General features: G+C 39.9%; 1 protein-coding gene and 1 long non-coding RNA gene across 2 annotated transcripts; one reads left to right on the forward strand and one right to left on the reverse strand.

Annotated features, from left to right (window-relative positions):
• Window positions 1–469: 469 nt before the first annotated feature.
• LOC109195076 (uncharacterized) lies at window positions 470–7,236 on the reverse strand. Its single transcript, XR_002056753.2, has 3 exons — window positions 7,198–7,236; window positions 6,248–6,310; window positions 470–1,754 (listed from the first exon to the last, which is right to left on the reverse strand). It is a non-coding gene; the product is annotated as an uncharacterized LOC109195076 (long non-coding RNA).
• A 5,961-nt stretch (window positions 7,237–13,197) lies between these two features.
• Window positions 13,198–17,401, forward strand: LOC102077602 (amphoterin-induced protein 2). The gene is made up of 2 exons (XM_005460436.4): window positions 13,198–13,524; window positions 14,949–17,401. Exon 2 carries the CDS (start codon window positions 15,034–15,036, stop codon window positions 16,546–16,548), a length of 1,515 nt encoding a protein of 504 aa, XP_005460493.1. The 5' UTR covers window positions 13,198–13,524; window positions 14,949–15,033; the 3' UTR covers window positions 16,549–17,401.
• The last annotated feature ends 7,023 nt before the right edge of the window (window positions 17,402–24,424 follow it).

Genomic DNA, 24,424 nt, shown 5'->3' on the forward strand with positions numbered 1-24,424 from the left:
GATTTACCTTTATACCTTTATTAATCCCACAAGGGGACTAATAAAGGTATATTACTTCACTCTTGCGAAGCCATTTGGCTGTGATAATCTTTAGTAATAGAGACACTCGCACATCTGCAGTGTGCACCACTGGACAGATAATGAGGATTAATAACATGCCTTAGCAGATCACATCTTCTCCAGACACCGACCCTACATCCAGACTGAAATATTTGGTCAGACAATTTTAAGGGCAAAGCAGCCAATGTTTTTCTCACAGAGGAAATTACTTTGTAGATAAGACTCTCTTTTTGCCTTCTTCCCACAGAGTCTGGGTCAGCTTCAGCTGCTGTATCAGTGGCCCCTCGATTGAGTCTCTACAGTCTCTCACTGTCTCATTGCATGCTGCACCTCAAACTGGCTGTCTTACAACCAGTAATGGCCTTTTGAAGGGCAATCTGCTAGCCCAGGAGAATATGTGAGCCGAGTTGAAACCTCATATTGCACATACAGACGTAATATCACAGACATTTAAGCAGACAACAACAGCAAAAGAACAGCAGCTACCACCCAAATTCTTTAGCTTTATGGAGGTGGCAGAGATCACTTTCTGTAGAATAAAATACAAACCATACAGTAGGTTTCAATGGCATCAGATACAAAAACGAATTCTTATTAAATACTTTATTTAAACAGGTATTGTCACTGGTTTTGAGATCTCTTTCTCAAGATAGACAGCTATATAATAAAATGAAGTATTCCACACAATCAAATTAAGAAAAACTGTGTAAAAAAAGTAGGTTCTAGATTTGCAATATCCAAATCAAAGGAAGAGCATATAAAATTGTGTCATCTGCATAAAAATATATAAAACAGTTTTGGAGGCTTTGCTTCAGACTTTGTGCGTGCTGACATAAAAGGAAGCATTTGTACATCATTTGATTTTCTGGGGAGATTCAGTTGAACACCACCTGCTCAAATCAGAGACATCAAAGTCAAAGTCAAAGTTAGCTTTATTGTCAAAGACCATATGTACAGTCATACACAGGAATCTGAAACTGCAATGCTCCCATGGCCCTCAGTGTACACTAAAACAATATAAAGATAAAAATAAAATGGGAGTCTTCTGTACAACACAATACAATACTATACAATCTTATATAAACAGCAGTGTCCAACACAATCATAGTGATTGTGTGCAAGTTCGTGTGCGAGTGGGGTGGGGCAGTCAGTGAAAAGGCAATGGAGGCGGTTCAGAGTTTTGTATGTTTGGGGGGTTCAGAGGGAAGAAGTGAATGCAGGTCTGGAGTTTGTGTGTGTGTGAGAGCAGGGAGTGAATTCAGCATCCTGACAGCCTGGTGGACGAAGCTGTCTCAGCCTGCTGGTTCTGGCCTGGAGGCTCTTCAGTCTCCTTCCTCAGCAAACTGAAGAAGCTTTTGGATGGATGAGTGCAGTCACCTGTAGATGTCCTGGAGAGAGGAAAGAGAGGTACCTACGATCCTGTCCGCTGCTCTTACTACCCGTTGTAACTATGGCAGGAGACATACCACATAGTGATGCAGCTGGTGTGGATACTCTCAACAGTGCTCATAGTGGGGGTTGAGGCTCGTGCTCTCCTCAGTTTGTGGAGGAAGTAGAGTCGCTGTTGGGCTTTACTGACCAGCGATGCTGTGTGTTTTGACCAGGAGAGATCTTCTGAGATGTGCACACCCAGGAACTTGGTGCTGCTTACCTTCTTCACAGCAGCACAATTGACAGCGCTACATGTGCAAGATCTATTAAAAAAACATTAAAATGTATCAGTAAAATGAACTGTTTACATTTTAATGGAAAAAAAATTTACTTGATTAGTAAATATTCAGTTTATATCGGCCATATTTCTCTTAATGATTAATTATTTGAATATATAAGCCTTTGATTTTCTATGTTTCATTTGTATTTTACTCACATTTATTGTTTCATATTCATGAGGGATGAGAATCATTTACTTGTGTTATACATTTTCTGTGTCACATTTTCAGTGTGTGTGATTTCCAGTGACAATGCACAGTTTGCATTGCTGTAACTTCACAGTTGAGCGACATTTAGTGGTTTTATTAACATATGAATAAATATTAGCTTGCTTATATGAAACGTATTCATACAGCAGAGAGTGTATAGAGCACTTAAAGCATCCTATAAACCAAAGAATTCAAATGTGGCACTCTGAACATAAACTGATTGGTATGTTGCCAAGGGTTTTCCAAACAGCTAGATTACTTTGCTGTTAGGTGGCTTGACTAAACCTACAACCCCAGTCAGAGTGATAATGGCTATCAGGACAGTGGTTATTAACTTTCTCTTTCTCTTGCTTTCTGCTTCAGGCTCTGTGCACACTCCAGTCATGGATGTTTTCAGATAATAATGACAATACTGAAACAAGCTACATATAATATAAGATTTTACCAGTAAAATGAAACACTGTTGCAAATAAGACATTAAATTGATGCTGCAGAAAACTGTTATTCCTTGGCTTTAACGCACAGAGCGGTAAAATTTACATTGTCATTTTAATGAAATATTTTAATGCTGAGTGTGCTCTCATTGCTGCTATTTATTTTCATGCACGTTAGAAACTTCAACAGGCCTGCCTGAAGTCCAGACCGAAAACATTTGGAGTATAGTGAAACTAAAAATACAACATAGAAGACCACAGCTGGACTGTTAAAAAATGGGACAACATTCTTCTCCCAAAAGTCCAGCAAATCATCAGCAAATCATCAGTCCCAATTTGTGTATTGTACTTAATAGAAGAAGGGATGTTACGTGGCCAATTTTTTTGAGATGTGTTGCTATCATTAACTTTAAAGTAAGCAAATATTTTACATTTATATTTCTTTATATTAGAATGGTGCAAACATTTGACATAACTGTGTTATCTAATGCCCCTGTAAGCAAGCATTAAAAGACATCCATGCGCCCTTTACCCCCACTCTTGCTAATGTATATGTTGCACTGCCATTGTCATTAATTCTGAAGGAAACTTTGGTGACTGTCATGTAATGCGCATGAATTACTGATGGCTGTTTTTTGTTCTGTGACTTGTAATTCTAGCCTTCCCATTTGCTTCTCTTGCCCATTTCCCCATGTCCTTGTTTCTCTCTTTGTATCCCATTTGTCTGTGTTAGCTGCTTTGTAGTCACGTCCAGTTTTATTTTAGTAGTAATGTGTGTCTGTGTGTGGGGGGAGCTGCTTTGCCTCCTTCCTTGTGATTGTGTGCCCTGCCCTCATAGTCCTTTGTCAGTTGTCAGTGTGCATTTGCTGTCCGCCTGTCATGTGAGGGCCCAGTATCCCTCTTGTCTCCATGTTAATCCCTCTGAGTTTATGCTTTCCTTTCTGGTCCTAGTTGTTAGCTGGGCTTTCTGTTAGACTCTGGGCTTGTTGACTATCCAACTCAACCTGTTTCGTTAAAGTGACCTTTTTACATCCACCAGCCTGTTGTCTTCAAGTCTGCCTTTGAATTTTATCCTAACACACAGGATAACGTTTCCTAGCATTTCTATGTGCGAGAGTCCTTTTGCAAATGCCAAGGAAACACACATCCAGAACATAAAAGTCCAATTCTCTGGCGCACACAATCTATTTGCTATATGATATAGTAGAGGTTTGCATCATCTTTTAGGGTGTATGTGTACTCAATCAAGTATGACAGGTCCCTCATTTAAACTACTCTCGCAGCTAAAGTCAGGTTTCAGTGTCTGAGGGGCATTAACAGCAGTACATAGAGTAGCTAGAACAGATGATGATGTGTAAGATGAAGCACTGAAGGCCAGGGAAATTTTAATACATGGTATTAAGACACTATTTATATCCCTCTGTTTGCATAATTTGATGTCTTATGTCAGGGAAATGACACAAGCTGATCTTTTCAGTGTTTTTAAATTCGGGAGCTGCGGTTTTGCATGATGAATAAATTTTAATTTGTGCGTTTATTCATTCTCACCTAGTGTTTAAAACCACAGTTCAGGTTTGGATACTCAGTCCTTGAAGTTTGAGTGCTGCAAATGGAGACCATTAATGATAGCTGAGGGCTACGATCCACAACAGTTACTTCAAATGCAAAATTTGCACATCTGAAAATCCTTTGGCAGTTAACAAGTGTAAAAAAATAATTGCACCTCATTTCTGCAATTAAGTCCTGTGCTGTTATGTCTTTTTTGTCAAATGAGGTACTCTTACTGGTTTTATCTCTAAAATAGGAATGTGTTTCTTGCTGGTGCTTCAGTGAAACTTCAAGGCATTTGACATTTCTGTCCAACCTGGAGACACTTGCTTATTAAGTTGCTTGCAGCAGCAGGAGTGTGCAATACCAGTCAACTAAGGTCAAAAAATGACTGGCTCATAGCCAACATGATCCTCCAACATTGTACAGAAATACAAAAATCCTTTTGACTATAATGTTAAGTCCAAGTATTTAATGGAACATGCGCTATGCTGCCTTCACCAGCATATGAATTTGAGCGACATCACATTCTTAATCTATTGGGTTTAATGTGATGTTGACCCACACTTTGCAGCCATAATCACTTCAGCTCCTCTGGGAAGGCTTTCCACAAGATAGTAGGAGTGTAGGAGAAGGGATGATCTGATATCGTCGTGTTGGTGTTGTTCCCAGATCATCATGAAAATGTTGTTCCAGGGTCAACATTGCAAGTGACCAATCAGAATGTTGTGACGTTATTCTTTTGCGCGCCAAGCCATTCGAGCATTTATGAAATTCCAATGTTGCATGGACAATATAAATTCTGCTTACCGTTTATTAAAGGGTTAGGGTTAGGATTAGGGTCAGGGTCCGTTGATCGGCGGACAGAGGCGGTTTCTCGCAGCTTAAGTACAGTTTTTTGTTTTACGGCGGTTTTTCCCGAAGTCGCAAAACTATGACGTCACAACATTCTGATTGGTCACTTGCAATGTTGATCCTGGAACAACATTTTCATGATGATCTGGGAACAACACCAACACGACGATATCAGATCGTGCATAGGAGAAGAGCATTTATCAGCTCAGACACTGATGTTGGACAAAAAGGCCTGGCTCACAGTCTCTGCAATAATTCATCCCAAAGGTGTTCTGTTGGGTTGAGGTCAGGAAACTGCAGCCCAGTCTCGTTCTTCCACACCTAATTAGCTTCATGTATTTATGGATCTTGCTTTGTGCAGTCGTGCATAGTCTTGTTGGAACAGGAAGGGGCCATTCCCAAATTGTTCCCACAAAGTTAGTTCACTGGAACTAAGGGGCTAAGCCCAGCTCCTGAAAAACAACCCCACTTCACAATCCCCCCTTCACCAGACTTTAAACTTGGCACAGTGCGGTCAGAGAAATATCGTTCTCCTGGAAACCACCAAACTCAGACTCGTCCATCGGATTGCTAAATGAAGAAACATGATTCGTCACTTCAGCAATCAACACTCCACTGCTCTAGAGTCCAGTGGCAGTGTGCTTCACACTACTGCATCCGACATTCTGCATTGCACTTGGTAATGTAAGGCTTGGATGGAGCTGCTTGGCCATGGAAACCCATTCCCGCTAATCTGAAGCCCACAAGTTTGGAGATCTGTTGTGATTGACTCCAGAAAGTTGGCAACCTTTTTTTGATTTTACATGGCTTCATAGCTGAGTTGCTGTTGTGCAACCAGTAGGGTCAGCTCTACTGGTTGCACAACAGCTCTACTCTCTTTCTGTTGATATAAGTCAATGTAGCTCACCCAACAGTCTTTTTTTCTTTCATAGATAAGACAACGTTTTTCATTACACTTTGGTTCTGGTCTTCACAATGCACAGTACTTATAATGCTTATAATAAATAGAAGAAGCAGTATTGAAAACATTATCCTCTGTAATTACAAGACCCATGATTTCTCCACATGCCTGAAACATCTCACCTACAAGGTAACTAGGAGGCATCCCAGTCAGATTCCTGGAAAATGTGTGCAAACCACAGTCCCCAACCCAAATGCACAGGGACGCAATCATCTGGCCCACTTGGGGAAACTCATAGGTACGGCTCTGAGCCTGTGGGATAGAACCATACTCACCATTCCAAATTGGAAAAAAGTCCAGTCCCTCTCCAGGTAACTGTTTCTAGAGACTGTTTCTAGTGTTTAACACTCAGATATACAAACTCTTCATCACCACCATCTAAGGTGGTTAATCATGGAGGAGATATAAATATTAAATATGCAGTATAACAGCGCCGAAGTATTCAAGTTGGTCTCTCAGTAAAAACTTACATTACATTCAGGAGTTGCTAAAGTTGCTTCCCTATTTTGGCTGATGCTCACTACACGACATACCTGCAGACACAAGAAACACATGGTCATGTGATTACAGCTCATAAAATCACGACTGTCATAAATAACCACATCACTGATAACAACACAATCTCTGTAACATCCCGTAAACATCCTTTCAGAAAAATTACATTTTGAAGCATTCCTACTTGGACTTACAACAGTGGTCTGATAAGGTAGTGCTTTTAAGTCATACAAAAAACTAAATGCAATGCTAAACAAACCTGCCTGCTTAAGCAAGAGTCTTCCCATATTTCCTGATTCAGTAAATTCAGTAAAAGGACTAGATGTTATGGTCCCTGAAACTACCATGCTTTAAATGGAGAGACTCTTGAGGGATGGCTGTTATGAGGAAAGACAGCCCAGACCCTTTACCAGCAGCACACATCATTGTGTGCCTCATCTATTTACCCAAGCTAATCTGCCATTTTGGGGGGATTAGAGATCTGATCTAGACTATCATATTAAGATTGGGGACACATCGTCAGTTAGGGATGGGTATTGATAAGATTTTCACGATTCCAATTCCATTTTCGATTCTATATAACGATTCGATTCTTTATCGATTCTCTTATCGAGTCTTATTTTTTAAAAAAGAGAACACTAAGGTCGATTCGCTTAGAACTTTGTTTTATAGCTTCTCTTTGAACAAGATAGAAATTTAGGAGTAACATGGCCTTACAAACCCAACAGTGAGATCTTAAGAGATCCACAGCCTACGGCTCTTCAATGGGGTGTCACAGGGTCCCCAGGAAAGAAAATTGTAAATGTAAAATAATAAAATCAATATTCTTCTGTAACAATAACAAAGTATAACATAAATTATTCTGTAGCAATTACACAAAAATATCCAGTAATGTCCATGCCTACAATTAAACACATTCACTTACCAAAAATCGGGGGCATCTGCTGTGGCAAATGGGTGCAAGACTTTGACCACAAACTTAGTCACTGCTCGGTGACGTTCGTCTATCCTGGCCTGAAAGGAGACGCTACCGGTAGACTGCAGCGAGAACTGCCAGCCAGACTCTGTCTGTCTCTCTCATCATGGTCACCTAAATGCAGCGCACAGTAATGGTAGGTTTTGTAATAAGGCAGATCGCGCTAACATAATATGCACTGTTAGCTGATTATTTACCTGCCGTATTAATGGGAGAGGACGTGCAAACCGGTCGCAGCAGATGGCCGCCCCTCCCTGAGCCTGGTTCTGCCGGAGGTTTCTTCCTGTTAAAAGGGAGTTTTTCCTTCCCACTGTCGCCAAAGTGCTTGCTCATAGGGGGTCATATGATTGTTGGGTTTTTCTCTGTATTTATTATTGTGCTATCTACTGTACAATATAAAGCACCTTGAGGCGACTTTTGTTGTGATTTGGCGCTATATAAATAAAATTGAATTGAATTGAATTGAATTGCAAACATTACCGCTGCTGCTGGGTTGAGATTCACGAGTCCGGAGCGGAATTAAAAACACGACATTCATTTAAGGTTATCGCGTGTTTTGTGAGCAAATGCTTTTGCATATTCGTAGTGTTTCCTCCCTTAAATGAAATATCTACTTTGCAAGTATTGCAAGTTGCCCCGTTGTCATCCGTTCTCGTAAAGTATAACCAAACTTTTGAGTGTTTGAGCCGCTTAGGCGCCCTGCCAGGTAAATGACGCTCCGCAACGTGGTGACGTTATTCGGGGCGACTGGAATCGATAAGGGAATCGTTTGCAAAAATGGCAAACAATTCCAAGGAATTGAAACAGAGGGAACCGGTTCTCAACAAGAACCGGGTTTCGATACCCATCCCTATTGTCAGTAGTGGACCTTGGATTCATCGGGTGTTTCAGCCATTATCACTAGACACCCTCATCCAAGGGTTGATCAGGCCCCGGAGTGTGTCACTGGTTTATGTTAAATTGTTATTTCTCTTCTTCACTCTTCTGTTTAGTTTTCTACAGTTTATTTTCTCCTAGCTATTCACTGCAACTGAGAAATAATACTTACCTCTTTAGCATTTATGGAGCCTCACTTCTTCAAAGCTATAAAAAAAGGTGATAGAGAGAAGTAAGACAAAAGGACAAGATAGGACAGAGCAGAGAGCAGAGCCGGAAGGGGGCCGCCCGATCTGGCTTCCCATACCTCCCTCCCCGCCGGATCGGGCTGTTCGCTCTACCTCCCCACTGCCTCCCAGAAAAGGGAAGAAGAGCAGAGGGAAGAAGAACAGAATATTTTCTTTTCTCTCACGGTTAGCTGACTGCCTTAGCTGCCCAAGTGATGTTAGCCCTTTTTAACCATAGCCAGTGACTGGTCCTCTCAGCAGTGTTAGCTAATAGATTAGATTGAAACATAGATTCTGCATTTTACATATTTTCCAAAATGATTAAAAGCCCTTTTATAAGACACGTCCTGTAACCTGCAGAACATCAGAAACTGACTTATCCTGAGTGCCCACTGGAAGTGTGCCATGTTCTTCTCATCACCCTTGAGAGTAATAAGTGGTTAGAGCCCTGAGTGGACAGATGGCCTGTTGAACTCTAGCTAAACTAAAACCCATCCAGACCAGTGCTCTTCAAAGCTTGGCTTCAGCCAGCAGTCAGAACCCAGCTGGTGTTGGTTCTAACCGTGTGATCAGAGGCTAATTTACATCAAGGATGCAAAATGGATCCAGTGACAAATATTTAACAGCCAGGCGAGATTAAACACCTGCAGGCATTGGCTGAGTGATTGATTGATTTCAAACATTTATATATAACTAAAAACAAACAAAATTCATTGTAAACAGAAAAAAACAAAGTACAAGATATCGAGCTGCCATGATTATCTCTATACACCACAAAATCTACATGCTCAAAAAGGAATAGGATGCAGTTGCTGGCCCACCTTAATACTGTTTAATAAATGGATCGAATGGTTAAGACTACAAACTACCTCATTCTGATGAGACAAAAAAACCAAAAGAGATTAATGATGAATATGCTTCATATCCTGTGCATCTTTAACACCAAGTTATCTGGACATGAATAAGAAAACTGTTGGTCCATCCGTCCCATGCATATCAACAACCTACGTGAGTGATCGCAGAGCAAAGATGGACACTTTGGCAAAATCCCCAGAGGCCATCCCCTTTGATGATCAGCACCATGGAAACATACAGTGATTTATCTCCCACAGAGTCCCGGGTGGAAAGCTCATAATTACCAGTGCATTGTGATTAGACTGAAGTTGGGATTATAAGAGCCCTCACTCTCACTTCTCTTTCAGCTAATTGAATTGACTCATCTTCAGAAATGAGAATTCCATTGATTCTTTTTCCTCTTTCATGTTGCCAGGTATTAAGCTGGACATCTACATCTTCATTCAAGAAATTGAACAAGAACTCAAGAGGGAAAAAAACACAAAAGCTGTCAGAGCTTCAAGCTTAGAGTTTACAACCTTGACAAACTGATTCAGTAAAGAATATTTCTATGTGGCATGAAAGACTCCATCTGCTAGTGTCAAACTGAATCACACACACACAATCACAAACACACACACACACACTGTGGTAAACAGCACAGGCAGAGAAAGAAATTTCAGAAAATTGAGCCCCATCAGAATGGAGCAGACCAAATGTGGCAACATTAAGGGAATAAATAAGGCAGGGGATTCATTTTTTATTCCAACACTTTACAGATAAACTGAGTTTTAAAAGAGAGGGGATTATGTAAACCCTTTGCTCAGCTTAACGCCATCTGAAATATTCTGCCTCAACAAGCAAATCCTAAAATGCTGCTCTTCTTTTAAAATAAAAAAAAGAAGCCTAGGGGAGTTATTGTGAGCTGCAGCTGCTTGTTTACATATTTCCACAACTCAGTGCACTTTCTCTGGCGCACATTTTTGCAGTGCAATGTGACCAAGCAGTGATGAAGCAGAGGCTCCGTTGGAGAAAACGCCACAGGCATCTTTAAGGTCACAGATGTTTAATTACAATGATGTTATCGCTAATGAACCAAATTGTCCTTGGCAAGCTGCCATTAACAGCATAATGCTACGACAGCTCTGCTGCCATGGGGCCGGCTCAGAAATCTCAGCAGGCGTTATAATCCTTGAGCTTCCAAGAACAAAAAAGTAAAGTTTCCAAATTGCTGTATACGCAGGGGAACCTTTCCAAAGCGTGAGCCTTAAAAGATTTGAGGGTATCAGTCACACAATAATACTCTCACTGTTAGAGATCTCAGGTTTCTTGGGTTAATGTGACCTGGGAGTTATTTGAGGAATTCATTTTGTGGTGCAGATTTCCATTTCTTTCCATGTCAGGAGAGTGATGGAGAAAGAGTGTTGTGCACCACTGAAGCATAGAATTTAGGTCTAAAACAGGCACACTTTGGCGTTATAACACAATTAGAAGATACTGATTTTACTTTTGTTTGTTAGGCAAACTGAAGTTTTCTGTTGTGGCCAAACAATGTGTCTCGAGGGCCTGATTTACTCTCTGAACTATACTTTCAAATTATTTCTAACTGTAGTCAAAAGTTACAAAAAGTTGCACAGCAAGTTACCGTTACTATCCAACTTCAGTTGCAGGATAGTTTACATAAAAAGAAAAACTCAAAAGAGCAAACGCAACAAGAAAAGCTCTCCTGGTCTGTGTGCAGTAGAGTAGAAACACAATCAAACATGGATACAACTCACTTCAATAGTCAGGTATTGTGTAGATCATTTCTACTCTGTACTTCTACCATGAACACCCTGTATGTTGTGAGAGGAATACATTACTTGCAAAATAGGTAATGGATTATATGAGAACTAAAATAAAGTGTCATGTCGTGCTAATCTGTTATGATATGTCAGTATTTATTAGTGGTTTGTTATAAACTTGTCATAAGTTTGAATATTCTTAACCATCCTTGTTTACTTTGGTATAACTGTGACATAAACATACGCCTGTAAACACACTGATTAATTGGTTAACGATTACTGAATAAACAATAGCTATACTTCTCACAGTGTATAGTGTTACACAGGTCAAAATTCAAAATAACGATCAATCCATTCACACTCACATACAGCCAGTTTAGAATCATTAATTAACCCAACATGTATTTCTTTGGCTGTGGGGGGAAGCTGGAGGACCTGGAGTAAACCCACTCAATCACTGGGAGAACATGTAAACTCCACACACAAATGTCCCAGCTGGCTGGTGGATCAGAAACCAGGCATTCTTGCTGTGAAGCAACTGTGCCACCCCTAGTTTTATAACAACTGATTTCACAAAAATCACCAAACATCACTGTTTATGTCCAGCAGCCAAAGCTGAAAGCACAACAGGGATGTCTTATCCAGTTTTATCTTCTGCTGGCTGTGATAATAATGGGAGCAAAAACGGAAGTGAGGCGATTCCAGAGCCACAAAGTCTTTAAAGAGAGGAGGTCAGGGTGGATGGATGAGTTGACAAAAAACTGGGCTTTAAAACCAGATAAAGGGAATTGTTTCCCAATTCGAATCAGCATTGCTTTAACTATAATTTCCATAAGTCTTTCTTGAAGTAGATTCTTTTGAGTTCTTTTATTTTTTATTTGTTTTATTTTGCCCCAATCTAAATGAATGGGGAAGAACAACTCATATTAATTTTAGTGATCGCTTGCAGCTGAATTAAAAATTATGTAAATGGATTTAGTTCAGCCCAGAAGAAGGTAAACAATTTGATTTTAAAATTGACACCTTTTCTGTGATAACAAATAGAGAGATATAACTCCCACCAGTCAGTTAAAACTCACTGAAAAGTCCTGTGAACCTCTTCTGTGCACATGTGCCCAACAACATGACTTTTTAGGAGTAGGGGCAGGACAACACCATATCTGCTATTACAGAAATCTCCCATAGCCTTCTATTCAGGATTGTTTGAGTGCCATGTCTCCTACATTGTTAAACCTGGGTATCAGCTGTTAAATGCTGGGCAGGTGGTGTACAGCGGGTCCACAGCTTTTCTATTATTATTTCTCTTAGGTTTTGGCACTTGCTTGCATTTAACAGCTCACAGAAACAATGGACATGTGATGGGTTCAACATATCATTTGGGAATGGAAAAACTTATGAGGTTAACCAACAGGGAACTATTCAGAGTAGTATTTACATGGTGACAAATCACAACAACAGTCATCTCGAGGTAATTTATATTCTAAGGTAAAGCTACAATAATACAGACAACCTCCAACAATCAGATGACCCCCTATGAGCAAGCAGTTGGCAACAGTAGAAAGGAAAAACTCCCTTTTATCTAGAAGAAACCTCAGGCAGAACCAGGCTCATGCAGCCATCTGTTCAGGGGAAGAAGACAGGACAAAAGACATGCTGTGAAAGAAAGTCAGAGATTAATTACAACTAATGATTAAATGCAAAACAATGTATAAACACATAAAAAGGTGGGTGAAGAAGAAATGATCAGCCCTCTTCAGCCCTAAATAGTCCTGAAGAGGGCTTCAAAACGTACCTACTACATTTCAATTCAATTCAATTCAATTTTATTTATATAGCGCCAAATCACAACAACAGTCGCCTCAAGGCGCTTTCTAATATTACTTTCCAGTTTCTGTAAAAACCCAAATATTGAGCTAACGTTTGTCACTCTTTTCACAATACACATGTAATTTGAGCCATGTTTAAAATATTATTGCAAATGGATAAACGGGAAAACAGCATATTAATGGAAAATCCTGGAAATACTTTGATAACCGTCTGATCGCCTTTTCACTGAAACAATAAAATCTAAAAGACTCGTCTACTTTTATTGTTATTATTATTATGTTGTTATGATTGGCTTTTTTTAAGGTGCACTCACTTTCTGACCAATTAGGCTATAAAACACTGGATTTGCAGCGTGTGTGGTGCTGATGCTGTCCTCTCTGCCTCTGCCGCACCTTCTCCCTCTCCTTCTCTTCCTTTTCCAGGGTGCCCCGTCTCCTCCTCTTGGCATCATCCACTCTCCCATCGTCGCTGTATTGGTTGCTGCTTTGTGTTTCGTGTTTACTCGCAGGACGACCCCTCCCACGGTGACATGTAACCCGAGCTTCAGGTGAACGATTCTGCTCCGGCGCCTCTCCGTGGATTGTTCAGAGGGCTGAAAACGATGCGCTTTGCAGCGAAAAGCTCCAAGTTGCTTTTGCAAGATTCGTGAAACAGGACCCGGTCGCCCCCAAAGAGCGCGTCTGGATAACGGCACGATGATTTGAACGGGCAGCGGTGTGGATGTAAAGGTGAGCTGAGTTTATGCTGTGCGTCTGCGTTTTGGTTCCTTCAAAGTCGAAAAAAAGCTGGTTGGTATTGCTCTGCTGAGCCGTGTGTGGGGGAAAGAGCAGGAAGGACAAATAACTGATTAACTAAGGCGAGCATTGTAGATGAATAAGTAGTTATGACAATAATGTAGACCCACAGACACGTTTCTATATTTTTAAACTATCTTTTTCAGGTTTTCTCTGCATTTAATGTGGTTTTTGTAGTATTTCTTTAAAATTTGTAATTAACAGTCAGGTTTTTGTTTAAGTAGAAGAAAATCATGTGTAGAATATGTATTTGTAAGAATGGATTATGGATTTGCATTTAAACGTTTATCAAAAGCAGCTAAATACATTTCTGTAACAAATAATAAATGCAAAAATACGAGTGAACGGGATTATTTGCTTCACTTGTTTATTTCTGAGTTTAAACATGTCTGGGTTTTTAAATTGAAGTTAGGTTTGCAGAAGGTGGCACAAGAGGCTGTAAACACAGAATGATTGGCACTGCAGCATAAGAAATTATTGAAATGTTTGTTGATTATCACATTAATTTCTGTCAGTTGTTAAGTGATTACTTGGCTAACTGTCTCCTCTCTGAATTGACTTCATTTATTTTTTCTCCCATGCCTCTCTGGTATTAATCCGCTCTTGCTTTACTGCTCATTTCTTTAAATTACCATTATGAGAGAAATTTATCAGGGAAAACAGCTGCTTCTGGTGATTTGAAGAGTTGTGTATCCAAATTATTCAATAACTCTTGCGGAATATGGGATTAACATAATAATTAATAATAATTCTGACACATTCTTGGTGTTTATAGTATCTGGTGTGATACCTTTTTTCTGAATGGATGAAAATGTCCACATAGATTTATTGATGCATTTGTTAAAATTGAGTGGCCAAGCAGAAAGTAACAATTGGAAAAATACATATATTAAGCTGTTTTCTTTATGTGTACACTGTGATACTAACCTGTAAACAAATGTATTATTACAAAAGATGTGGTCTTGTGAGCAGTGAAGTAAGCAGACTGTATTTGTATTGGTGGGGAATAGGGGAGGAGTGTTACTGCTGTGCACATATCAGGTTACACTTGTTCCAGTCTTTACCACCAGTTGTCATGTACGGGTGATGCCAGCAGCAATCATTGTTGTATTCAAATGTGGATTGTAATTTATTTTTAGAGTTGCATGCATGTCATGCCTTTACCTGTTTTAACCATTTCCTTAAACAGTCATACTGTGTGTTCCTCTTGTCATCTCGGTGCCTTTTGAAAAAACTTTAAATAGAAAAAACTTTATTCTGACATCATCATCTACTATGTGTATTTTTATTCTCAAGTAGTATAATGCATTAATTTTCATTGTCTTTCTCTTTTACTTTTCTTGTTTTGTCTCTTCAAGCTGTAGACTATCTGAGGATTATAAACCTGACATGTGTACACCTAATGAGACGGTAACCTGAGGTCCATCCTGAGGAAAAACCAGGATGCATTCCATTGCCTTGGAGCTTTTAGGCAAGACCGATGTCAGGGGTTGCTGTAATCCCTCTGCTGCAGGAGTGCTGCTCCTGCTGTGTCTTGGCTTCCCTCCCTCTATGGCCGCTTGCCCACCTTCCTGCCTTTGTGCCAGTGATATAATTTCCTGCAGCGGATGCAATCTGTCTGTGGTGCCCTTTGATCTACCAGGTTATGCCACACGGTTGGACCTTAGCCACAACAGACTCACTGCCCTGCGTGTGGGCTGGATTTCCCAACCGCTGCAACGGCTCGTTACGCTGATTCTCGGCAAAAATTTCATAAGAAGCATTGACGTGAACGCCTTCAATGTGACACCACGTCTCCTCCACTTGGACCTCTCATCCAACCAGCTGACAGTGCTGAACTCATCCATCTTCACTGGGTTGAAAGAACTGAAGGAGTTGCTGCTGTTTGACAACCAGATTATTCAGATCGATCCAGGCGCCTTCAGGGACCTCCGCAACCTACAGAGGCTCTACCTCTCTATAAACAGGCTGTCAATCTTCCCCCTAGTCATTTATGAAGAACCCGAGGGACCTCTAAATCTGACATTTCTAGACTTGTCATATAACAGACTAACTAAGGTGCCTGTCCAAAGTCTCCTGTCCCTCACTCGCCAAAGAGGAATTTATTTGCAGGAAAACCCTTTAGTCTGTGACTGTGCGTTGCTTGCCTTGCTGGAGTATTGGATGTGGAAACAGTATCCCCCTCTACTGGATTTCAGAGGTGACTACCCATGTAAAAAAGGAGCAGAGTCAGGAGTTCATTGTAAGGAGCATGAAATGTCAGATATGCCCCTTGAGACACAGATCTACCAAGTAGAGCCTGGTCAGTGGTTAAGAGTGCCATGCCCAGGGTTGACTTTGCCCGCTCAGGAGGGGCTTGTGGTGTTTTGGGTCACCCCTACAACGGTACTGAATTCCTCAAACAGCGATCTAAGTGCCCGCCTCGCAGTTCTTCCCAATGGCACCCTTGAAGTTCGAGAACCGCTGACGGAAGATTCTGGAACATATGGGTGTGTCATACCCCGCGGACATAACTACAACCCCAGCCACTCTCTGGAGGTCACAGTGGTAGTTGGAAATTTAAGCATTACCTCCACCAGTGGTTCAGCGCATCGCAGTAGTGCAGAAAATTTCAACACTGCATTTACCACCCTGGCTTCTTGCGTGGTCAGCATCATATTGGTGCTCCTCTACCTCTACCTCACCCCCTGTCGGTGTCGGGATGGCCGCGGCGGGGACTCAAGAGGCTGCGGCGGACGAGCCATCATCCTGTGTTCAGACCCCAGAGAAGTGGAGACAACACAGCAGCGGTCAAATGGGAAGAAGGTGGTTTTCTTAGAGCCTCAGAATGAAGACTCTGACACTGGCTGCACCAAAATTGCAGCAGTTAACTTGGGTCATGTCACTTCCGAGGGCATTCTTAAAAATGGAAGTAGGACAGTGGGACAGCCCCTCACAGACGCCACTCACATGGCATAGCAAGAAAAAGAACCTTTCGCACATTTCTGTACAGCGTGAACCCAAGTTTTTTTTTTCCACTGTCTTGTTTCAGTACATCATGAAAAAATCCATTTGATGTGAGTACTGCACAGTGATTCTTGTGAAGTAGTTATGCACTGTGGGGTTTGGGTGTTTGGTCTAAAGCAGAAAATGCAATCCTTTTGTGGGCAGAATTTCAATTATGTCTCAACAATAAGTGGTGTCTGTTTTTTTAATATTAAGAGTTCATATGGAAATTTCAGTGTTACCGCAGGAAATTGTTACAGCAAAGATCACAAAGATAGAAATGTGGGTGGGTTTTTTATATTGGGCCGAGAGAAATATTCACACCTGATGTGATGATCTGTTAGAGGCAGTGGCGGCTGTTGGGTATTGTGCATGCATTTTCAATGCATCATGACCATTCTTTTAGCATCTGTCTTGTACTGTGGGGCATATTGTCTTTGAAACATGCCAGTCGTACTTGTGAATTTATCTTAATGTTGTTTAACAATGTTGTGCAGATTAAACTATGTCTGCCATTCACCTTTAAAATCTATATGAACCTGTAAAAATTTCTTCTTAGACTAAAATACACACAAAACCCATTATGTTGCTGTTGTTGCAGAAAAAAAACACTTGATGACCTGTTACAGGGGTGGTTTACTTCAAGAAGAACACATTTCCAAAATACACCATGATGATATATAGTTGTTATTGACATGGCTTTTGTAAATAAATGATGGATGTAGCTAAAAGTATGTCATCCATAGATTTGTGGTCTGCCATTTTGGGGTGGGGGAAAAAAATCAATACGGCACAGAGTCACGTGTATGTATTGATATAGGGACACCAAATATTGACATTTCCTTAAATGAATGAAAATCAATAAATAATGAATATATTAAAATATTCTGGGAATACTACTCTACCAACAAGAGGGCTCGTGTCCTTCACCACCATCCTGAGACAAAATTAGCCGAACAAACTTGCAATAAATCGGTTCAACCAAAATCCCATCCAACATATAATTCTATAATTTCCAACTTGACTCGATTCAATCGAAGACTGAAAGCAAACTGACTCTGCATTATGGCAACATTTTCAGCAGGTTTTAGTGACATGTTTGTATGGTTGGCAATGAAATTTTGAAGCCAATAAAACAAACAAACTGAAAAACAGACATGAGATAAATATCTTATTGGGTAAAACAGATATCGACAAAGTATAACTTTGAGGAGATAGCTTTTAGTTGGTGCCATTTTGACTGATTTCATCCTAAATTTTTTCTTTTTAAACTGAACATAATCAAATTTGGGGAAAGGGGTAGTGCTAACATTAGCAACAGCTAGCTAGCATGATTTAGAAGATGTGCAATTCACTTTAAAATGAAATGCTAATTTTCTCTTGTAAAACACTGCCAATGTTAAACTGTACAGATGCTGATCAGGACCAATGTGTATCATGTGTAGTTCTCAATTATGCCTTAAATTAGGTGTTCATTAAAACAATAACAAAGACAGAAACTAGCCATAAAGACAAGAACTGTTAAAAACTGGGTTTTAATCTGTTTCTGCGGCAAAGTTTGATATTTTAACATATCTGTAGGGACGGACTCACTGAACCAAGACGTTCTCACTCCCAAAGCATAGCATATTACGCTATGTGACAAATCGTCGGTATGTTACGTTTTTGGCCACCCACACATTCCTATGTTACGCGTTTGGAAACAGGAGGAACGATGAGAACCGTTTGGACTGAATCTACACATGTACATTTATTTTACTTTCTCATCATTAATCGCTTTGGAAAACACTATTTAACATGATTAAGATTGTGGTTAAGGTTAGGGATAAGGTTATGGCTAGAGTTAGGATTAAGGTTAGGTTTAGGTCCGGAATACACGGCTGGAATATGTGTTACCGCCAGGAGTGTCAGTCTGTTCCATTCCATCCACAATCGGGCGCGTGTCATAGGGTCGCGGAAGGTTACTTTTCGCGTTCCCATGGGACGCCTCAGGACATGACAAACTGTCGATGTGTTACGCGTCGGGAATGAAAATGCTCTGCCTGAACTGATTCTCAAGTAGCCACTTAAGGAACTGCAGTTTTTGGTTCGCCTCATTTTTTAACCCTGTAAGGTTCAGAGAACTCTGTCTTTGAGATTTCTCACTCCATATCTGATGTGGGCTGGATTTAGTTTTTGGTAGTTCAAAGCATATAAGCAACACAGTTTGAGTTACAGTGACAGCATTGCTGGTCTCCTCAGATCCATCCACAGGGCTTTGTTGTGTCTTTTGACTCATTGTTCTGGTGTTATAATTTGCAGCTGTAGTTTTTTGGTTGACATTTACTGCAGTTATTGATCGTGTGTCCAGCAATCCATATTATGTTTAGCAAAAATTCTATAGCAACATGAATATTTAATAAATGTATATATATAAAAGGTAAAAAACTAACAATTCAGGATATGTTAAACTTTTTTTCAAACAATTAATTTTTTATATTCAGGATCCAACAGGCAACAGGTCACTTGTGTTTAAAGTTAAAGTCACTGAAACGAGTTGTTTAACACATTCTTGACACATGGCAGACTTACTTGCTGCATAGGGGTAATATAGACTCTGGTACAGTGACCTAATGGTTACACTTGTGAGTGTACGTCAGCACTGTGGATTTTAAATGAAACACTGAAGATGTGATTGAAGTGTAGACTTTGAGCTTTAATTCAAGGAGTTTTACCAAAACATTTTATTAATTAAGAAATAACAGCCATTTTCATACACAAGCCCCTAGTTACAGAGGCTCAAAGCTAATTGGAGGAACTAATATCGTTTTAAATATAAGACTTTATTTTAATACTTAGATGAAAATATTTTGCAGTCACCAAATCACCAAATGTTGTGTTTCCTCCCAAGGGATGATCTGCCAGGCCTTTACTGCAGCTGCCTTCAGTTGCTGTTTGCTTGTGAGTCTCTCTGTCTTCCGTTTTGTATATAATAGCTGAAAAGCATGCTCCATTGTGTTGAGATCAGGTGATTAACGTGACCACTGAAGTGTATCCAATTTCTTGACAAACTCCTGTGTAGCTTTTGCAGTATGCTCTGCGTCATTATCCATTTGCAAATCCTGAATTTGAGCAGAGAGTACAGCCATGTAAACCTCACAATTCTTCCTGCTACTTCTATCAGCAGTCACGTCATCAATAAACACCAGTGAAGTGACTCCACTGACAGCAATACAGGCCCATGGCATAACACTGCCTCCACCAGGTGGAACATAACAGATGGTGGTATGTTTCATACTCTCCTTACTTTTCTTTTCTTTGGTTATTTTTGGTTTTATATACAAGAGCCAGTGCAGAGCTCAAAAAAATCTTTGGACTGATGTTTTCTGGCAAAGTCTAATCTGGCCATCTTGTTCTTAGGTGTAACCAGTGGTTTGCACCTTGCTCTAACGTCTCAGTGTTTCCATTCAAGAAGTCATCTCCTGATTATAGACAGTGATATACCTACATCTTTGCATACGTTCCTGACTAGGTTAGATGTTATGAAGTTGTTTTTTCTTTCTTTCATTCAGGCCTTTTGGTGTTGGTGAGCTGGCCAGTACATTCCTTCTTTTTAAGAAGATACCTGATTATTGATTGGCCATTTCGATGTTTTTGCTATCTCTTGAAGAGATTTATTATGATTTTTCAGCCTAATAATGGCCTCCTTCACTTGGATCAATATCTCAATATATTGATTGAGAGTTCGAGTGAACAGCTACCAAATTCAAGTTCAACATTTGGAATCAACTCCAAATCTTTAATCTGCTTAATTTGTAATGAAATAAGCATTGCAACTCCCTGTCAGTCAATTTTCCAATTACTTTTGAGCATCCAAATATAAAGCACATGTTAAAATCCTTTAATTAACCCTGGAATTCTGCACTTCAGTTACTTTGTAATTGTTTGCTCTGGTAGTGATGTTCTTTGTGGATGTAGAGCTAAAAGCAAAGAAAAGAAAAGAAAAGAAAAGAAAAGAAAAGAAAATGAAAGTGTCATTGTACAACTATTTATGGACTTAGCTGCATGTTTACACTCTGGGTAAACCCAGTGTATTGTGTAGTACTACCACATACTAAGTTTTATAAAACTTAGAATGTGGCTGTTGAAATGCAAAATCAGCCTAATAATCGTTCAAGAGCTAGTGTCAGGGCTCTCACCATTTATACAAAAAAAGTTTTTTAATATTGATTACTTATAACCTGCCTCTCACCCTAAGACAGCTGGGATAGGCTCCAGCCCCCTGATGACCCTGAAAAAGAATAAGCTGAAGCGAATGGATAGATGGATAATCACTTATATAAAATACCATCACACAGATATGACTAGAGGAATCAGAGAAAATGTTTTGGTTGGTTGGTTGGTTGGTTGGTTGGTTTTGTTTTGTTTTTGTAATATTTCAGTTATGAAAACTACAGGAACTATATGTTGCCATGATTTGAGCACCATATCAAAACACACTTCCCAAAGGGAAGAACTATTTTGGACCTGAACTAGAGTTCTGGTCCAAACACACTGACCCAGAGCTGGTGTGACTGGGTTGGCAGGCTGGACACTTGTCAACTTGATCTCAGTCCATCCTTTAAAAAAATGGACTTGGTCAGCCTCCACCTTGTTACACTGACCTGCAGCTAAACAGATTCACTGAGGAACTGATCCTTATTGGTTCAGACAGGAACAGAGTTTGGGCTCTGCAAAGAAGCACACGCCAGCTTGGATCACTGTCACAGACATCAGAAGGAGGTTTGCCAATTCAACCCCGAGCCTACTGTGACCCACATTCCACAGTCCAGGTTTGTTTCATTTTTATAAGTATGTGGAAATTTTTCAGTCTGCCAAAAGGGTTAAAGTTTGTTCAGGTACACAAGTTAGTGTAGTGCTGTCTGCATATGAACTTTCTCTATTTTTTTCAGTTTTATTGTGATTAAAATTAAAAATATGCTGTTGTTTAATTGTTATTTGTGACTTTTGCTGAGTGCATTGCCTAATTGTTAGTCTAAGCTTCAAATTGCTGAAGCCTGCAGCATGTAGTTCAGTGTGGTTGGGTGCCTGTAACCATCACTAGACAGCTGCAGTAGTATTTACTGAGTGTCCAAATGTCATTACATGGATATTCAAAAACAGGCAGGCTTAAAAAATACTTTACAAAGCTAGATTCAGCAAGACAGAGGAAAAAGACAGCAAATCAGCAAAGTTGGTATGAAAACCTGATCCAGCATTAGCCGAGTCATCTCAAGTTTAGGACCTCGTACCAGTGGTCCATTTGCCCCAAAAGTCAGACATTGGTGCTGGGAGTGACATCACTTCTGAGTCTATCAAGTTCCAGTAGTAAAATCAGAATAACAAAGAAAACAGGATTTGTTTTGCTCCTTAGCAACCTAGAGCCATTCATGCAACTCTAGCAGTACAGCACAGTGCTTGTTTTTTGCACATAAAGACACAGCTGCAGCACATTCATGGGTAGAGCCTGGTCATTGCTCTGTGTATGGCTTATTTAGCCAGTCACAAATATACAGCAGTGGCAGTACTGAATACAAGTTTTATAATTTTACTGATGTTTACGTGTACTGCAGCTGGTTTGACTTTCCAAGTTGGAAGTCTGACTTGAGGCAGAACTTAGAAATTGTGACTTTAAACACGCCATAATTCTTTCTACCAGATTCATCCTCGTCTTTTCAATAAGATGATCCTGATAACAAGACCTGGTGCATATTTGTCTAAATAAACACACTCATCTATTCAGGTTCATAACATATTCTTTTGCAAAGACAGGGACACTGCTTTGGACTAACACATTTTCCTATTTTCTATAGAACCCATCCATAAGTGGCGTTATTTCAGTTTAGTCTGAATATATTTTATTTATATTTTGTGTTCCTGCGAGTCCACTAGGTTCCACTCGAGTAGGAGTAATGATAAATTCAAATGGAAAGATATATGTGTCTGTTTTTGTGACCGTGCGGACTTGTCTGCAGAGAATTTATATTGCAGTGAATGAACCACACATGCACCCCAGATGGCCGACTACAGGAATAAATACTCATCTGTAGTGTCTGTGTCTGTGTCTGTGTCTGCACTAGAGTATAGGCTAGGCTTTTGCATTGTTATTTTTCTTTGAATACTGGGTAATTATTGGGTAATAAAAAAATTTTAGGTTTCACAGAAATGAAAAATGTTTGCTAAAGATAAATTCAGTTACAGACAATGAGAACTTAAGTGTCCAAGCAGGAACTCACTTCAGTTACAGTATTAGCTGAAACAAAACTTTGCCTCAACTGAGTTGAAGTGTTCTCCTTGTTCCAGTGAATGAAACATGTTTCACTGTTACTCTGTCATGAGTACAAAGAGGCAGTTTGGGTGAAAAATAAAAAGTAGTGTTACATCAGAAGGATTTAAGGATGACCAATGACCTCTTAGTGAGTCAACAAATCGCCTTTTCAGAAATCCTCTTACAGTACAAGCGCTTTCTGTGGCTACTAGGAAAGACAGAAAAACCTCTTTAAACCTTTTTTTGTCTTTTGTGCTTTATTGCTTTAAAAGACACTTCATGTCATCCAGCTTTAAATGCAGTAAGAAAGTAAGTAAGGATCTTTTATAGCAGTTTCATGATTTCTTAAATGAGATACCAATGGCAGGTGTTGAACTGGGGGTTTGGGTTGGGATAGAAATGATAAATGGTCACTTCAATGAAACATTGTAATAAGATGTTATGATCTTGCATGACTGGATTTTGACTCTTCTAGATACAGCGCTATAATTTTTATAAATAAATGCATCTACACATCTATATCATGTACAGCTCACTGAACATCTTATTAGAAACACCATGCTAATAATGAGTCCTTTTGCTCTGAATATAGCCCCAGTTCTTGGTTTATGGATTCCACAAGATTTTGGAAGAATCCCTTTTAGACGCTGCTCCACACTGCCATGACAGCAACACATCATTTCGGCAGATTTGGCAGATTTGGCAGTCATGCTGCCAGTTTCCATACCAACTGGGGAGACTTTTTCTTGCTGGGAGTAGCCATTAGAATTTAGCAAACATAAAGTAGTGCACGTGGTTAGCAACAATATTCAGATGGACTGTGGCATCCACACCATGATTAATTGGTGCTAAGGGCTTGTTGTGCACCAGGGCAACATCATCACGAGCCTCACATTCATGTCCTTGGCTGACAGGAGAGAGCGTTAAGATCGTGTTATGCTTTTGTAGCCTGCCTCAGGGTTGGCCATGTTGCGCAGTCTCCTGCTCATCACAGTTGCAAAGAGTGGTTATTTGAATTATTATTAGTCTATCAGCTCCAAATGGCCATCATCAGCTCAATCACCATCAAGGCATTTTGGTTTTCAGAGCTCAAAGGGAGGTTTTTGTTTTTGTTTTTTTGTTTTTCTCGTTAACCAGACAGACATTTGTGCATCCAGATCCCTAATTGGCATGTTTCTAAGGTACATTTCATTTGTTGACCACCCAGCAGTGTTCAGACCATTAAAAACATTTGTCCACCCACTCGTTTCCGATCTCCAGTTGATATGCAGATGACTGGAATCTTCAAGCTCATTAGCATCTCATTTGTGGTAGACTGTACCCTGCCCTGAGAATCATGATACTCAAAGTGACTGCCTGTCCCTTGGCTCTTGACTGATACTTTTTATGATTGCTTGGTGGTGACTTGTAGCCAGTGTTTCATTTTCTGGCAAAGTGTTATCCTGTTCTGTCTATGAGATTAGTTGTTTTTGTTCATTCGTAGGCATGTTTAAATAGTAGCAGTAGTACTAAGAAAAGGGTAGGGTAGTAGGAATTTATATCATTTAATTTGATTAAAATCAC

The sequence above is a fragment of the Oreochromis niloticus genome, linkage group LG17 (genome assembly GCF_001858045.2).
Source record: "Oreochromis niloticus isolate F11D_XX linkage group LG17, O_niloticus_UMD_NMBU, whole genome shotgun sequence".
Taxonomy (NCBI): domain Eukaryota; kingdom Metazoa; phylum Chordata; class Actinopteri; order Cichliformes; family Cichlidae; genus Oreochromis; species Oreochromis niloticus.

Coding starts and splice junctions, on each gene's coding strand:
- LOC102077602 (XM_005460436.4), top strand. CDS start 15,034: ATGCATTCCATTGCCTTGGAGCTTTTAGGCAAGACCGATGTCAGGGGT.